The sequence below is a fragment of the Pogona vitticeps genome, chromosome 3, assembly GCF_051106095.1.
Source record: "Pogona vitticeps strain Pit_001003342236 chromosome 3, PviZW2.1, whole genome shotgun sequence".
Taxonomy (NCBI): domain Eukaryota; kingdom Metazoa; phylum Chordata; class Lepidosauria; order Squamata; family Agamidae; genus Pogona; species Pogona vitticeps.
In genome coordinates, this window is record NC_135785.1 from 63,311,608 (window position 1) to 63,330,445 (window position 18,838).

At 40.8% G+C, this 18,838-nt stretch overlaps 1 protein-coding gene across 2 annotated transcripts in view; it reads left to right on the forward strand.

The window, feature by feature from the left end:
- Window positions 1-18,838, forward strand: part of NHLRC2 (NHL repeat containing 2) — a 56,208-nt gene that overhangs the window by 26,464 nt on the left and 10,906 nt on the right. The window contains exons 6-8 of one of the 2 annotated variants that reach the window (XM_020779912.3): window positions 9,534-9,633; window positions 10,054-10,285; window positions 18,702-18,824. In XM_020779912.3, coding sequence (XP_020635571.3) covers window positions 9,534-9,633; window positions 10,054-10,285; window positions 18,702-18,824 — 455 coding nt within the window. The remainder of the gene's footprint in view (window positions 1-9,533; window positions 9,634-10,053; window positions 10,286-18,701; window positions 18,825-18,838) is intronic. The other variant, XM_078389565.1, reaches the window with a different exon arrangement.

Genomic DNA, 18,838 nt, shown 5'->3' on the forward strand with positions numbered 1-18,838 from the left:
AGTTATCAGACCCAAAAGTCAGTTCCTTTCAGTGCCCACCAGAATGCACTCTGTTTTCAAAGACTTTTCTTATTATGAATACATCTGTTAATCATTTTTGTGGGGAAATGATATGCTATTTTTCAGGAAAGGAAGAGTCCTTTGGGGAATACTGAATCTGTGTTTGATTGTTTTTAAGACCTGCTCATTATATAATACAGGTAAATATCAAAAGAGGAATAAATGCCTTCCTTTATACTTTTAGCTTATACATTTCACTTATATTATCCTGTTTTTCATTCAGGTTTTTACTATTTATTCATTTAAAGAGGTGAGGGAACCTTACCTCTTGATGAACAAGAAACTTTCAAGTGAACTATGATAGAACTAGCCTAGTACTAAGTATCTTTGTCATATACCTGATAACATGTTTCTGGCTCTGTCACAGTTTTCCTAGGCAACAGAGGTTATGGCAGTTCAGACCACTTCCATTGCGGAAATTATAATGACTTTCTCTCCCTTCCTTTTCCTGTACTTTGCACATGGGAAAAAGAAAGAGGAAATTGTGGTTTTAAGAAATGGAACATTTGCTTAGTTGTACTACTACTGAATGACACATAACTTCATCCTTGTTGTAAAAGCCAGGACTGATTTAATCTGGCATTGACAGATGGTTCAGTTTCAGTGTCAAACAGTGTTTGTTGTACTGTTTCTGAATCTTTCAGCCATGGTTAAATCTTTAGTTCTTAATAATAATAATTATTAAATAATAATTATTAGCAAAGGCTAATAGAGTTTTGTCAAGAGAACAAGCTGGTCATCACACTCTTTTCCAACAACACAAGAAACTACTCTATGCATGGAACTCACCAGATGGGCAATACCGAAATCAGATTGATTATGTTCTCTGCAGCCAAAGATGGAGAAGCTCTATACAGTCAGCAAAAACAAGACCTGGAGCTGATTGTGCCTCTGATCATCAGCTTCTCATAGCAGAATTCAAGCTTAAACTGAAGATAATAGGAAAAACCACTGGGCTAGTCAGGTATACTGTAATCTAAACCAAATTCCTTATGAATACACAGTGAAAGTGAAGAACAGATTTAAGGAACTAGATTTGGTGGACAGAGTGCCTGAAGAACTTTGGATAGAGGCTCGTAACATTGTACAGGAGGCAGCAACAAAAACCATCCCAAAGAAAAGGAAATGCAAGAAAGCAAAGTGGCTGTCCAACGAGGCCTTAGAAATAGCAGAGAGGAGAAGGGAAACAAAATGCAGGGGAATAGGGAAGGTTACGGAAAATTGAATGCAGACTTCCAAAGAATAGCAAGGAGAGACAAGAGGGCCTTCTTAAATGAACAATGCAAAGAAATAGAGGAAAATAACACAAAGGGAAAAACCAGAGATCTGTTCAGGAAAATTGGAGATATTAGAGGAACATTTTGTGCAAAGATGGACATGATAAAGGACAAAAATGGAAGGGACCTAACAGAGGCAGAAGACATCAAGAAGAGGTGGCAAGAATACACAGAGGAATTATACTAGAAAGATTTGGATATCCTGGACAACCCAGACAATGTAGTTGCTGACCTAGAGCCAGACATCCTGGAGAGTGAAGTCAAGTGGGCCTTAGAAAGCCTGGCTAACAACAAGGCCAGTGGAGCTGATGGCATTCCAGTTGAAGTATTTAAAAACTTGAAAGATGATGCTGTTAAGGTGCTACATTCAATATGCCAGCAAGTTTGGAAAACTCAACAGTAGCCAGAGGATTGGAAAAGATCAGTCTACATCCCAATCCCAAAGAAGGGCAGTGCCAAAGAATGCTCCAACTACTGTACAATTGCACTCATTTCACACGCTAGCAAGGTTATGCTCAAAATCCTACAAGGTAGGCTTCAGCAGTATGGAACTCCCAGAAGCACAAGCTGGATTCCAAACAGGAAGAGGAACTAGAGACCAAATTGCTAACATGCACTGGATTATGTAGAAAGCCAGAGAGTTCCAGAAAAATATCTACCTTTGCTTCATTGACTATGCAAAAGCCTTTGACTGTGTGGACCACAGCAAACTATGGCAAGTCCTTAAAGAAATGGGAGTGCCTGATCATCTTATCCCTGTCCTGAGAAATTTATATGTGGGACAGGAAGCAACAGTTAGAACTGGATATGGAACAACTGATTGGTTCAAAATTGGGAAAGGAGTATGACAAGGCTGTATATTGTCCCCCGGCTTATCATGCGGAAGGCTGGACTGGAGGAATCCCAAGCCAGAATTAAGATTGCCGGAAGAAATATCAACAACCTCCGATATGCAGATGATACTACTCTGATGACAGAAAGTGAGGAGGAACTAAAGAAACTTGTAATGAGGGTGAAAGAGGAGAGTGCAAAAAATGGTCTGAAACTCAACATCAAAAAAACTAAGATCATGGCCACTGGTCATCACCTCCTGGCAAATAGAAGAGGAAGATATGGAGGCAGTGACAGATTTTACTCTCTTGGGCTCCATGATCACTGCAGATGGTGACAGCAGCCCCGAAATTAAAAGACGCCTGCTTCTTGGGAGGAAAGCGATGACAAACCTCGACAGCATCTTAAAAAGCAGAGACATCACCTTGCCAACAAAAGTCCGAATAGTCAAAGCTATGGTTTTTCCTGTAGTGATGTATGGAAGTGAGAGCTGGACCATAAAGAAAGCTGACCGCCGAAGAATTGATGCCTTTGAATTGTGGTGTTGGAGGAGGCTCTTGAGAGTCCCCTGGACTGCAAGGAGAACAAACCTATCCATTCTAAAGGAAATCAACTCTGAGTGCTCACTGGAAGGACAGATCCTGAAGCTGAGGCTCTAGTACTTTGGCCATCTCATGAGAAGAGAAGACCCGTTGGAAAAGACTTTGGTGTTGGGAAAGTGTGAAGGCAAAAGGAGAAGGGGACAACAGAGGATGAGATGGTTGGACAATGTCATCGAAGCAACCAACATGAATTTGACCCAACTCTGGGAGGCAGTTGAAGATAGGGGGGCCTGGCGTGCTCTGGTCCATGGGGTCACGAAGAATCGGACACGACTAAACGACAACGATTATTAAATTATTATTATTTGTGCTTTTTAGGGTTTTCTAGGTAGAGAATACTCAGAGTGGTTTATTGTTCCCTTCTTCTTGGGGCATCTTGCCTGAGGCCACATAGGCTGGCTCTACTCACAGGAGGCTCATTGGAGAATTGAACTCCCAACCTCTGACTCTGCAGTCAGATGCCTATCCCACTGAGCTATCCAACTAGCTTAATTTTTAATGAGGTAAAATATGCTGGATGATTTCTGAAAAGGCACAGTGTTAATTGAATGCCACAGAAGTTTACAGATACATATATTTGGCAGAGGGAGGACAGCTGTAGGAAATACAGTATGGACACAGGTGGAAGAGGCAAAATCTGCCATTCATTTCAAATGCTGGTATTGCTAAAGGAAATGGGCAGGTTATCTTTCCCTATATCTGTAAAAAGTAATATGCTCCACTTGCAGACTATTGCTGGATGGCTCACCTTCTACTGTCAGGGATTCCATGTGCCTCTCTAGCACCCCACATTCTGAAAACAGTGCCAGGGTAGTTACTGCAAGGGATAACTTCCCCACACATACACTGGTAAGGAGCTGTTCTTTAAAAAGTTAGAGAAATCAAGGCATGGAAGATGTGGCTGCTTCTGTGGGACCTCGCCCCATCTCGGAAATATACCTTATCCTGTTCTTGTTCTTTCAATGATAACAGCAACATTGTTTATCTGCCATTGAAACCATCCTCATTTGGGACATTAGGAAAGTCCTATATATATTCAAATCTGCTTTTTGTTAGTTATGTTGAGTAGAGGAAGATGCATTAAAAGGAAAATTACTAAGAGTACTCATTATTTTCTATTTATTTAAATCTTGACAGTCTTTTAATCAAATATTATCAGTTGTCTACAGGAATTTTAAAAAAATAGCTTGGCTTTCTCACTGGCCAAGCCTCTTATTTATTCTCAATACTATTTCCATTCTCAACCCTCTAGCATGCAAAACTTCGGAACTGGCCAGGTTTCTTTAATGCAGCTATTCTCAACCTTTTTTCGGCTATGCCCCACCCCAGGAGCTCTTCTCAGGTACCAGGGGTGTCCTGTCAAACAAGGATACAGCATGAACAGATAAACAAAATCATTTATTCTTGAACATCAAGAAAACATGAGCATCCCAACATAGTTTACAATACCTTTAAAAAGAATGTGTGAAATTTAAATGTTAGACCTAATGAGATTCTTGAGTTTGGTGCTTTTCTGCAAGTTTCATGATATCAGGCTCCAAATTAGACAATGACAGTTGGAGGTCACCTCTTGTTGCAATATCAATTCTGTTCCTGGATGTTGTCAAGGAAACTACCTTGGTGAATCTCCACTCAACCAAATACATTGGGGGAAAGGCAATAAAAATAGTTGGGCTTTCTCCCACAGTGTTGGAAATGTATTCAACAGATCACTCTTGATGCCAAAATCTTTTTGAATCTGTACAAACCATTTTGAAGATCAATCAAACTCTCTTGAATTTCTACCTCAGCTTGAGTGAGTTGTACTTCAGCTGGATTCAGAGTTCAATCTGGAATACTCAGGTTTAACATGTCATTAATTTTTTCTTGCATTCCCTTGTGTATTTGCTTGAGATGCTTCATATAAATGGTAAGGTCATTGTCCTTCAGTGCCTCTGCGATCATCTTCAGGTATGGAAATTGTAAAAATCCTAACGTCCTATATTGTGCCAAAAGACTGAGCTTCTTAAGGAAAGAAATGATGGCTTCCTTACTGTGTACAAGGTTACTGTTTTTGCCCTGTAAGGTCTTGTTTTTAAGTTTGTGAAAAATATACGCCAGATAAAATATGTCTGCCTTAACATGAGCAAGCTTTCTCTGTACTCTTTGTTAGACACAAAGGAAACTTAGATGTAGCAAAACATTGAAGGCAGTTTCCCTTGGAAAGCCACCTCACCTGGGTATGCAGCACAAGCATCTGGGAGTGTTTGTTATATTCTTCACATGGCTGCCAGAAAAGATGATCCTGAAGAATGTGGGTTTTGATTAAGTTTACTGCCTTTGACAACTGAAAGCAAAATATTGAGGCTTATTCCCAAGTTCTTAGATACTAGGTGCTCCCTGGGAATGATGCAATGAATAGTAAAGACATTTACTTTTTTTAAATGGGCAACGAATCCTCTGTATCAGCCAACCATAGAAGCAGCACTATCAGTTGCACGAACAATTATATTCTCAATTGGAATACAGTGGGGTCTCGATTACGAACTTAATCCGTATTGGAAGGTGGTTCGCAGGTCGAAAAGTTCGTAGGTCGAATCTGCATTTCCCATAGGAATGTATTGAAAACCATTTAATCCGTATCTGCTCTTTTCCGTCCATAGAAACTAATGGGAAGCTGCTATTCCGCCTTCTGCCACTAGAGGGGGATATTTTTTCTTTTTTCCTTTTAACCTAAGATGCCTTAGATTTTCAAAAAAGAAAAAAGTTCGTAACTCGAATCTAAGTTCGCAAGTCGAGTCCATGTATTTCCTATGAGAGTGGTTCGTAAGTCAAAACGTTCGTATGTAGAACCGTTCGTAAGTCGAGACCCCACTATATTGTTCTCTCTTAAGTAACTTTTGACTTGTTCAAAAATAGACAGTCTCTTAGTCTTAGTTTTAACCCTCCTGGCAAACATCTCTTCCATCAGTTTGTTACTGTTCCTGAATATCACATAAGCCATGAGAACAGCGTTGTTATCTTATAAAGCAATATCAATAACTGTAAAGAATTTCTTGGATTGGACTGAACTGACCAATCTCTCTTCATTGTTATGTGCCATCTCATTGATTCTTCTGACAGCAGTAGAGTTACTCAAAGGAATTGGCTGAATTGTTTTTTTGGCACTCAAATTCATGACATCATATATTATTATGGACCCTGAGGACAGGATAAGCGACTGAGCAATGCTGTGAGCATTTCAGGTTTTAGCGATCGGTTTAATAATTTTGTATGATGCAGCAAGACCCGTGTCTAATTTTTGTGATATTTGAGTAAGAATTGTTGTCAGTGTTGGCCTTCTCTCAAAATTCTCTCAAAGGTTTTTGAAGAAACCCAAGGGTTTATCTTTCTTCTGTGGATGCAGGGTATCCAAATTTGCTTCGTCTCATGCTTTCATTTGACAATGTAGTCATGCAGTTCAAACACATAGGCAAAAATGGGTTTTGTCGAGATGCAGTGAAACCGTATGATAAGTATTCCACAGAATACTGCTACATTTTTCTTTTGCCAATGAACTCATGGGTAGAATTATTTCTGGAATTAATTTAAAAATAGAAAAATAATGAACAAATACGGTATACTGTCTACCTGTGTAGAAGTAAAGAAATAATTTAGGTCTTAAAATTGATCACTGCACTCTTGGCTGGCTACCAATAAAAACAGGCAGGGTACTGCATTCTCAGTTGCTATGGAGGCTGCCAGCAGAACTGCCTGAGCAGGTTAGGCTGCAATCACAGCTGGCTTACGATGAAAATCAAGCAGGGTGCCTGTGTCAGCAATTGCTGGGAGGCAGCAAGCAGAGATGCCTCAGATTGTAATCATGCCTGGCTTCCAATCAAAAACAAGCAGGTGACTGGCTTCCAAAGGGGGGGAAGGGTAGTGTGGTGCCCTGCATGACGATGATAATCCATCCCACTGAAATCGCTGTTTGGTGCAATCATCGTCTTGTGAAAACCATTTCCCCATTGGAATGCATTGAAACCCATTTAATGCGTTCCAATGGGGAAAAATCGTTATAATTTTGCGAAGATCGCCCATAGGGCAGCCATTTTGCGAAGCACCGATCAACTGTTAAAATGGCACTCCTGCAAAGCATCGGTCTCGAAAACATAGGGAAGCCATTTTGCGAAGCCGCTGATCAGCAGTAAAAATTGTTATCTTGCGAAAAAACGGTCCGCGAAGCACGGACCAAATCATCATCCAGCAAAAATCGCCCATTGGAATCACTGTTTTGCGAATCGCTATAACAATTGCAAAACCTCATCGTCATGCGGATTTGTCATTTTGTGAGGTCATCATCTAGCGAGGTACCACTGTATAGGCATCAGCAATAACTGGGCAGGTGGCATGCAGGATTGCCTTTTATTCTGTTCTAAGAAAGCCATGAGAACAGCAGGGAATCTGTGCAATGGGCCAGGCTCATGCTGCCTGGGTATTTCATTGATTCAATTACCAGGGCCCACCACAAACTCTTAGGGCTCTCCTTCTCACAGACTTCAGTCAATGGCACCCTTCAGATATGCCAACCCCTCTCCTGGAGGCCCAAGAGCCCCTGTTGTGAATGGCAGTTTTAATGTATGTAGCAGTATGGAATACAGTGGTGCCTCGCTTAGCGATCGCTCCATTTTATGACGAAATCGCTTAGTGACACATTTTTTGCAATCGCAAAAGCGATCGCTTTGCGATGTTTCTTATGAGGTTTTTTCGCTTTGCAATGATCGCAAGAAAGCGATCATCGCAAAGCCCCCATTTTCGCACAGCTGATCGGCAGTTTCAAAATGGCCGGCAGGTAAACAAAATGGCCACCCGCTGTTTTTTGGGACGGATTCCTCACTTTAGAGGCATTGAAAATGGTGGCGCTATGGAGGATCTTCACTCTACGGTGAGTTTTAAGCCCATAGGAACGCATTGAAGGAGTTTCAATGCGTTTCTATGGGCTTTTTAATATCGCATAGCGACGTTTTCATTCTGCAGCGATTTCTGCAGAATGGATTAACGTCGCTATGTGAGGCACCACTGTATCTAAAACTGTAAGTGATACAACTTTCTTTCAAGACCTTACCAAGTCAGAGGTCTTGGTAATAAGATAGAGTTCGGCTTGACTTGCATAGAGATGTAGGTAAGACTAAGAAATCCAGTGATTTTGTTTTGTTTTTGTTGTTTGGTTAGTCAAACAACCAGCTTACCATATTTGCTGAGGCAAAAGATTCAATCTTTTCACATTTGTAGAAACCACTGATAAGAAAGAATAAACAGTAGCTCTCTTGTTGCTCCCTTTCTCCTCCAAGTGAGATGATTTCTATCTTAGCTTCCAACCATCATTAAGCACAGAAAATTTAGAGGAGGAATGGGACTTTTCCTTGAATTGCAGGAAACTTTTGGGAAGGAAATAAATAGCTGGAGAGACGTCTGCTGTTCCTTTCTGTTGCAAAGCTTCCTGAAAGTTAAGCCAGATTCCACCCTTAATTTACTGTCATTTGTTTGTTAGAGGGTTTAAAAGGACAGACAGGTCACCTGTGGAAATCTTTGGCAAAGGAAATACATTAGTATTTCTTCTGTTTCTTTCTTTTCCTAAAGCTTCTGCAAGAGAAAAAAAAAGACACTGTCTACTGGACACAGCAACTGTCTAGGTCTATCCAGGCTTCCTGTGGGTGGTCACCCCTGGAGAGGCCCAGGAAACTACCACCAGGAACTGGGCTTTCTCAGTGGTGGCTGCAGTGGTATGGAATGCCCTGCCTGTTGATCTCTAGGCTCCCTTCTGACCTTCAGGAAATGGGTGAAATCTGAATTTTTCAAATAAGCCTTTGGTAATATCTTCCTGTCACACCCCCCACAGTTCCCCTGTTTGTTCTTCTACACATCCAGGTTCCTTTTTGGGCATGACATTTAATGTTCACACTTTTTCGCTGCCACCAGTGAATTTCTTTTACCCACAATGTAAATTATTTCACTCAAACACTGGCTACCAACAATTGAAAGTTTTTATTAAAGTTACAGATGTTCTTTATTTATTTACTCAGAATCACAATCATTGAAATGTCTTCTTTTGTTTACTTATTTACCATTTAAACAACTTGTGTATTTACTTGTTACTATTATCACTTCTAACTTTCACTATCTAGCTCTTTCTCTAACTCCTGGTTAACTGACATCCTAACTCTAACTCTTTAACTCATCTCTAACTAAAATCCCTAACTCTAACACAATCCTGGTCTTAACTCTAACTGATTCTTAACTGTCTTCCATTCTCTTCTTATATTCCCTCCTGCTCAACCATTGGTTGCAAAATCAGTGTTCCATTGTGATGGACAGGTGTGGTTCCTGGCCTGTCCGTTACATTTCCTCTTTTCATATTTTTGCAGACCTGTATGTTTTTAATTTGAATTTTGTCTACCATTGCGTCTAGAGGTTTTTCCCCATCTGGTTTTCTTAATTGGGTGTTTGTGTTTGCTGGGTGGGTTATTATTTCTTGTATTGCCCAGAATAGTGCTCTGTCACTACATGAGTAAGACAGGAAAGAAAGAAACATTTGCAGCATTTCATGTTTAGATGTGCAGTTACAGTAACAGTTTATATCTTAATCCATTTTTAAAAAAAAAACAGTGTTGTGTATATTTAGCAATAGTAACCACTCAGAGTGGTGCTTGCTGCAGTATTTCTAATTGCAAAGAGTGGTGTTGCTGAAAGATGTGGTATTCTAAAAACCTATTGTCATTTTTGCTGATTTTAATGTTCTTTGTAGTTTCAGGCACACATGATGATGACATTTTGTGGATTGCTATGGCAGGTATACATCAAATCTGGGCACTCATGCTGGAATGTGGAAAACTGCCAAAAGGGAGGTAAGCCAGAATGTTTGATCTGCCCTAGTCAAGGTTAATAGCTGATAAGTAGCATATTAAATCCTATTAAGCATCACTTCCTCCTATACATTTCTGTGTTTTCATTTCTGAGGAAGAAATCAAAGCTGGCCATTAATCAGCATGTGAATCATATCTGCTTCCATCACAGGAAGCATAGTTCTTAGTGTTGTTTTGCTTCTTATAATTTGAAAAGCAGGGTTGAAGAAAAGAGAGGACAAAACCTGCTTGTGTTTTTCCTGAAGTTGGTCTTCGGGGATAGAATTTGGATTATTCCTCAATTAAGGAAAAAGTAAAAAAGAAGAGTCCTTTTCAAGTTATATAATATGATTGTATGAAAAAACTGTATATAGGTTCAGATAATTAGGTAGGACCCATGGAAATACCTCCTTTTCCCCTTAGTGACTTAAAGAAAGGAACCTGCCTTCGGTTTGCTGGGAGTGGAAATGAGGAGAATCGAAACAATGCATATCCCCATAAAGCAGGTTTTGCCCAGCCTTCCGGTCTGTCTGTTGCTGCTGAAGAGCCATGGAACTGTCTTTTTGTAGCAGACAGCGAGAGCAGTACTGTGCGAACAATATCTCTGAAAGATGGAGCTGTGAAGCACCTTGTGGGAGGAGAGAGAGATCCAATGGTAAAATGCTTTTTTTGCATCAGACATAATTAGACATTCTGATAGGGATATGGGATAGAACCATATTTTGCACACCATTGATGCATTTTATTTATTGACTAGATATATTTCCCAGTTAATATAGTAATTGTTCATATAAATCTTAGTCACTCAGAGGGCATCCACACTGGCAACCTGTTTAGCAGGAGATAGCAGATTCCAGCAGCTTAGGTTTCCTACTGCCAAGGGAGAGAGAGAAAGTGGGAGAAAAATGGATGAAGGGAAGCAAGAAGGAAGGGAGAAAATGGAATGACTTTCACAGAGGGAGATAGGAGTAATGTAAAAAAAAAATTCACTTCCCCTGGTCCTTTGCAGATGATCAATGGAAGCACTTAATTGATAGCTGATCAGGCTACAAGGGGTTGTTTGCTCTTTGGGAGAAACACAACAGATGGCACATTGCTCCTCCGTCTGACTTCAAGAAACCCTTTGTAGCCCAGTCCACCCCACATCCAAAATGGCCAGTCTAAACAGGCCCTCACTCTAAAGTGCTGGTTCAGTTTTCCTGATTATTAAAAAAAATCTTAGCTTCCTCTCTCGTGGGCCTATAGATGTTAACAAAATCACGTACCCATGATGTTTGTGCAGTTTCTTTCAAAGCTACTGTGAAGAGTCAGAAAATGAGGATTTTTTTTCTCCATCCAGTTTAAAATTAGGAAAAGTGGCTGAATGTGTTAATGTACTAACTGATAAACTCATGGTCTATGGTGGTATAACAATATGCTTATTCCTAATTTAGTAGTGTAATAGACTATGTGTTTTGACAGGATTGATTTATTTTCTGATATCAAAGTTCTGGTAAGAGAGGACAGTGATCACCAACCTATTACAGTCCACTTTCCAGGTAGAACTGATACCAGAGCATACACATCATATGATAAAATGTTCACATCAAATGTTGAAGTGAAGCAGAATAAAAAGCTTAATTGGGCCAAGGTGGATACTAAGGCCTTAGCCAACTTTTAAAATTCAGAACAGGCTCAGGAATTCCAGCTTTGGAATTTTGCAATTTCATCCAGGTCTCAAAATACAGATACAACTCTGACTCTTTATACTGAATTATGCCATGCCCTAAAAGAACTGTTTTTAATAGCTAACTTACATACTAAAAACCCTAAGCTACAAAGGTCATACTGGTTTGATTCAGAGTGTTTATATAAAAGAAAACATTTGAGAGCAGCTATGCATCAGACCCTAGGACATTCTTCCCCAATTAAACAAGCTGAAATGTTAATTATTAGACGTGAATATAAGCTAATTACTCCAAAAAAAAAAGTGTTTTACAATGCCAAAATATGGGCGGATTTGGAGTCTTCAGCAAAGGGAACAAATTCAGTTTTTGTCTGGAATATTGTATCTGGACTTCTGAAGAAATGCATATTTCAACAGGATGCCCCTATCCCTGCTCCAGTCTGGGAGGACTTCTATAAAAAATTATTTTCTGTATCTAAGCAGGAGTGTATCCATAAACCTTTCCAGCATACAGTATCCTTAAATGGGCTTCCCTTTTGGCCACCTGTTATGGCTATGGAGATTGAATCAGAATCAGCCAAATAAAGCATCTGGAATAGATTTCCTACCCCCTGAACTCTTTAAATCTCATAGTGGCTGGTGGGCACTTCTTTTAGCAGGGTTGTTTATTTACATAAACAATACAGGCTGTATTCCAGCCAGATGGGCAGTTGCTATTATTGTCCCTTTGCATAAGAAAAGAGACAAAGACAATCCAAATAACTATAGGCCGATAAGTCTTACTCGAATTGTGGCTAAAATGTATGCTAAAGATTTGCTGAGCAAAATAGAAGATTGGATTTTTGAGAGAAATCTGCTAGTGGAAGAACAAGCAGGCTTCAGGCCTGAGAGATCCACAATAGATAAGTGTTTTGTCTTATATCATCTTATAACTAAACAATTATCTAATGGCAAGAAATTGTGTACTGCTTTTGTTGACCTCAGTGCGGCCTTTGACTCCATAAATAGAGAGATACTATGGAAAAAACTGACCACCCTAGGTATTGAACTCAGGCTCGTAACTCTGATCAAGATTCTCTACTCAGATATGCATCTTAAAGTCCATATAGGTGCAAATGGTTCACTTAGCAAGAAAATACCTACCCATAAGTGTTAGGGTTGTATTCTGGCCCCTATGCTTTTCAATCTCTATGTTAACAATTTGCCAGGATATCTGTTTGACAGCAATTCTCACATGCTTAAAATACATGAAAAATATCTGAATATCCTTCTATATGCTGATGACATGGTGTTGATGGCACACTCACAAATAAGTCTCAGAAAACTGGTACAAAAACTTAACAACTATTGCCCTAACAATTTTCTAAACATCAATAAAGCCAAATCCAAAGTGTTGGTTCTTATTTGTGGCCTCTGTGAATGCACACAAATAGGTTAGACTGCACCTGCGCAGGACTTCTCGGAAACCTCTAGAGCTTAAAAACATGTGATTAGTAGAACATTTCCCTGTGGTGCACATGCTGCACCCGCCCGTAATACCTCAGTTCCTTCTTGTCGCCGATGAGATCGGACTCTTTCGTGATGTCTAGAGCTGTTTTGAATTGTTACTTATTTCACAGTTTTTTGATTTTGGTCTGGCTTCCTGACTACCATTTGGGCTTCTGGAGTATTTTGTGGACTGGCTTTGTTTACAATTATGATTGTCGGATTTGGATTAACTACCTTTTTGTGATTTCTGGATTACTGACCTTTGGACTGATTACCATTTCTGATTTGGTTTACAGATTTTATCGTGATTTTCTGCTTCTAATCTATTTTCCCTTTAAGTGCTGTACATCGTGTGCTAATAAGTTCCCCTTCATGGACGGCCACAACTGCTGCTTATTTTGTTTAGTGGAGAGGCATCAGATCCACTCTTGTCCTTAGTATAAGAAGTTAACTAAGCCTCCCCTTAAGCTGTGCTTACAGCGTCTCCATTTATACTTGTGGGAGAAGACTTTAACACCCTCAAGCCCAGCAGACTTGGAGGCTACCTTGACTCCTGCTCCTCCTACTCCTTGTTCCGAGCCTGCTGCTTCGTTGACTTCTTTGAAAGCGCCTAAACAGAAAAAGTCTTCAGCATCAATATCAAGCTCGATACTGAAATCACCCACGGTAAAGGATCCTAAAAAAAAAGAAAGAGGTGGTTAAGCAGAAGAAGCCTAAACAATCTGCTAAATCTACTCATCCGTGGGAGCTCCCTCCAGTTCGAGTTTCTCTTCCATCACCAATACTCGAGGAATCATCCAGAGAGTTACCAGACTCTTTCTGAAGCGGGTGATTCTGCACCTCCACCACAGGCTCAGGCTTCAATATCGATACAGAGCCTATCTCCCACTCATTCTGAGGCTGATGCAATACCCAGCCTGACCTCGGCCCATTTGAGTCCTATGTCAATTCGGCAGGCGACACTAATTCAACTGTCGAACTCAGAGGTGTCGCCACAGCAGTCTCATCCTGGTAAACGGCTGGCTAAATGTCGACACATCTCTCCAGCACGACAGGATCCTCAGCATTGGGAGGTTATAGTTCTTCCTTATTTGTCTCAACATCGGGTGTTCTCGGATTATGAAGAGCCTTTGTATGTAGAGGTCAATCGAAGGGGTGATCGACATCGATATCATGGGGATGACCCCGACCTCGAGGCTGGGGCGCGCACTGTGGCACTCATGAGATCCTTGCACTTTGGCCCAGCACGCAGAAGTCATTGCACACCAACTATCTAGAGATGTTGGCGTTTATCAAGGCTTTCTGTGCTTTCTTTCCTCTCGTAGTTAGTTGCGGAGTACAGGTGGCCATGGACAACATGACCACTCTGTATTACATTAACAAACGGTGGCACACTCCTTGTCTCTTCTGTATTTAGCAATCCACCTTTGGGAATGGTGCTACGATCACCAGATTTTTTCCAGTCACCATCCATGTCTCTACAGAGGACAACAATGTGGCCAATTGTCTGAGTCATCTTACCACTCAGACTCACAAGTGGGTTCTTGACAACTCAGTATTCTCCCATATCTGCGATTGGTGAGGAACGCCAGCCATGGACATGTTTGCCACCCAGGCCAATTCGAAGTGCAGCAGGTATTGTTCTCGAGCAGGGAGAGGCACGGACTCTTTGGGCGATGGCTTCATGATGAGTTGGGATAATGTCCTCCTTTATCTTTTCCCTCCCACTCTGCTCATTCAATGAACAGTCGTCAGGATTCGTCAGTTACGAGCCAGTGCCATCTTGGTAGCTCCATGGTGGCCTCGTCAACTGTGGTTCACCACCCTCAGAACCATCGCCTCCGAGTTTTTGAGGCTACCATTCCAACCATTCCTCCTAACTCAGGACGGAAGCAATATCTGTCATCCTGACCTGCAGTCACTTCATCTGACGATGTGGAGGATTCTCCCAGCATAAAAGAAGTATTGGACAGTGCTAGAAAACCTTCTACAAAATTGCTATACTCACTCATAAATGGTCTGTTCTGACCAAATGTACTGATTCCAGAGGTCTTCTGGCTGTTCGGGTTTCGTTGGATACACTTCTCACTTTACTCCATTATCTGTTTGATCAAGGTCTGGCCCACGACTTTATATTTCTCCTGTTGTTTCTTATCAGCCTGTAGGTTCAGAAGCTTCCTGCTTATTTTCACACCCGACTTTAAAGAGGTTCCTGAGGGGTTTGAGTAACATTCGCCCAAGTGTCCGACCTCCACTCCCTCAGTGGTCTCTCCATGTCGTTTTACGGGCTCTTGCTCTCCCACAGTTTGAGCCTGTGGCTTCTGCTCATCTTAAACTTCTCTCAATTAAGACTTTGTTTCTCATAGCTATTACTTCTGCACGGAGAGCCAGCAAGTTGGCTGCCCTTCGGGCTGATGCCCCTTATATACAATTTCACCTGGACAAAGTTGTCTTATATCCTGATGTGTCTTTTCTCCCTAAAGTGATTTTGAGTTTCTATGTTAATCAACCTCTGATTCTCCCAACATTGTTTCCTAATCCTTCTTCTGATGTTGAACACATGCTCCATTTCTGGGATGTTTCACGTGCCTTGGCTTTTTACATTTCCAGAACTAAGGACTTCCATACTTCTTATAAACTATTTGTCTGCTTCCATGGCCCATGAAAAGGCGATCCGGTCTCTCCACACACTGTTTCCAAGTGGATCGTTTCTGCTATCACCTTGGCCTATGAACTGGCTGGCAAGGTGCCACCAGAGGCGTTGCAGGCACACTCTATGACAGCTATGGCTACTTCGACTGCCTGGTCACGTGGCATTGAAGTCCCTGACATTTGTTAAGCAGCCATATGGTCTACACCATCGACCTTTGTGATGCATTACCATCTGGACGTCAGGGGCAAAAAGGAAGCAAGTTTTGGAAGGGCTGTGCTGACTTCAATGTTGGCGTGACAGCCCTCCTTCCTTTCTAGTCACCCATTTGTATGCATTCACAGAGGCCACGAAGAAGAAACAGAGGTTGCTTACCTGTGACCATAGTTCTTTGAGTGGTCCTTGTGAATCCACACATCCTGCCCATCCTTCCCGCTGTCCACCACTTGGTGTCTTAAGCTTGATTACAATTAGAGCCTTGACAGCAGCAGACATTTTGGAACTGAGGTATTACAGGCAGGCGGAGCATGCGCACCATGCGGAAACGTCCTACTAATGACATGATTTTAAGCTCTAGAAGATTCCGAGGAGTCCTGTGCAGGTGCAGTCTAACCCATTTGTGTGGATTCACAGAGGACCACTTGAAGAACTACGGTTACAGGTAAGTAACCTCGCTTTTTCAGCAAGCGAAATAGGACACGTAATTGGCAAATAAATGGCAACCCCACTGAACACTGAACCTTTAATTACTTAGGAGTAGTTTTCAACTATACAGGGTCATGGGTAAATCACTATCATAAAGGCTGAATTGAGTACGAAACAGCTATACAAGTTATTTAATTACAATTATCCTGGTGCTTTACTCCCAATAATGAAAGTATTCATGGCCAAAATTATTCCAGTGCTGACCTACAGGGCAGAATTATGGTGTCTAAGTAAAGTTACCCCTTTGGAACAAGTTCAGACTCATTTTGTGAGAAGTATCTGAGGGACTGATAAAAATACTGTCACGTGTGCAGTTAGGTCAGAAACAGGTTCTCACTCTCTCTATAGTTACTCAGTGACTAAGGTTATCACCTATTGGATGAGAGTTCAGAGAATGGGTTCATATAGACTTCCCAAGCTCTGCTTAATAGAACAGATGGGTTTGGCTTTGACTAATTCTTGGGTTTGTCAAATTACCAAACTAATTGATCCATATGGATTCTCCACTCAATATTTATTTTCAAAAAGCCCTCAGGAAAAAGAACAATTCAGACAGAGAGTCCGGGATATTAGTGCTCAAATGGATATAGAACTGCTTTCTAAGAACAAGTCCTTGTTCTTAGAAATTGTTTTTCAAGCGAAGAAATATTTAGAAATAAACCTGTCTCAATCTCTTAGAAAGGCTTTTACCAGACTCAGATTCAAACTGCTGGACTCCATGACCAAACATGATCGCTTCCTTCAATTGCCTTACCATGAAAGAATGTGTATCTGTGGTGCCTCTGCTAGTGAAGATATTACACATATTTTATTTGATTTTGAGCTATATTCCACTGCTAGGCAAAACTATCCGTCGTGTTGGGGAAAACAGCCCACTGGAATGTGAACTCTAGACATTCATATTTTCTTCAAAGTGCCAATATGAAAGTTGTCTGCAATACAGCAAAATTCATATCTAAGGCAATGGGCGTAAGATCTCACTACATTGATCAAATAGGGGTCCCCTCTTGTTTTATGTTTTGCTATTGAAGTGTATTTTATCTCTTTTTAGCTGTTTACTTTGGATCTGTGTGATTTGTATGCTTTTTCATATGGTCGAAATGACTAATCAAATAAATAAATACTACAGTGCTGCCTCGCATAGCAATCGCTCCGTTTAGCAATGAAATCGCTTTGCGATGGACTTTTTGTGATCGCTTTGCGATGTTCCCTATGGGGTATTTTTGCTCCCCATTTTCGCATAGCTGATTGGCGGTTTCAAAATGGTCAGCGGGTAAACAAAATGGCCACCCACTGTTTTTTGGGACGGATTCCTTGTTTTAGAGGCATCGAAAATGGCAGCGCTATGGAGGATCTTCGCTCAGCTGTGAGTTTTAAGCCCATAGGAACGCATTGAAGGGGTTTCAATGCGTTTCTATGGGCTTTTTAATATCGCATAGCGATGTTTTCGTTCCGCAGCGATTTTTGCGGAATGAATTAACATCACTAAGCGAGGCACCACTGTATACTTATTCCTATCATTAGGCTTTCCATCACTTTTATTTTTAAGTAATTTTGATCATTTTTAATCAGGAAGGCATGCAGAAATAAGGGAGGGATGAAGAACCATCATCTCTTGTGATTGGAAACAGGTTTACGATGCTAATTCTATTTGGGTGCTAGAAAGGAGTATAGGATAAACATCCTTGGAACTATCATGGCTGCCTCCCTTCCCAAAAATCCTTGCAGTACTGCTTTACCTTTTTCATGCAGGTGAAAGAACTTTCACATGGCATTTAGGATTTATGGCTAAATTGGAACATTTCCTGATGCCCCAGCTTTCAAGCATTGGAAGATATTCCTGATGCCCCAGTTTTCAAACACTGGTAGATACATGGTACATGGAACAGTATTCCCACAGTTTCCCCACATAAACAAACCTATATGTTTAATTATTGATATGAAGTGGATATGAAAAGTGTTTCCCTAGTTAGGGGGAAGAGGTAACTTCAACAATGTGCCATCAAGTCATTTCCAGTTTTGTAATACCAATATTCAGAAATGTTTTACCAGTCCCTCCTTGTGGTAGCATTCGGGGACTGTACGGCTTGTCCAAGGTTGCATAGATAGTATGGCAAATAACTCCATCGGCCACACGTCTTGAATGATTTTGGCTGGCCCCTATCCTAGAAGGCACAGTGGATTAGAATTCCCAGTCTGTGGCTTCACAGTCAGGTGCTAAAACCCAGCTCTAAATGAGTATTGATTGATTTGGGATTACCAAATATTCATGTACGTATTGGCAACAGTTGTTCTATATGCAATGTGGATTCATGTTGATTGTTCAGTGATGGAACTGCTATATTTGATCCTATTTAATTGTGATTTTAGTAATTGAGCTAGAGGTGCAGCCACATTGTGCTGAATCACAATAATTTTAGTGGATATATAGTGCAATCCCATAATACCTGCTTAAAACACTTCCTATTCAGTGGGCCTTACTCCCTGGTAAGTGGATATATGGTTGCAGCTGAAATCATTGTACAATGCTTTAATTATTATTTTTTCTTTTGGGAAAAAAAGAATTTATTTGCTTTTGGTGATGTTGATGGATCTGGCATAAACGCAAAACTGCAGCATCCTTTAGGAGTAGCCTGGGACAAGAAACGAAACATCCTTTATGTTGCAGATTCCTATAACCATAAAGTGAGTTTCTATGT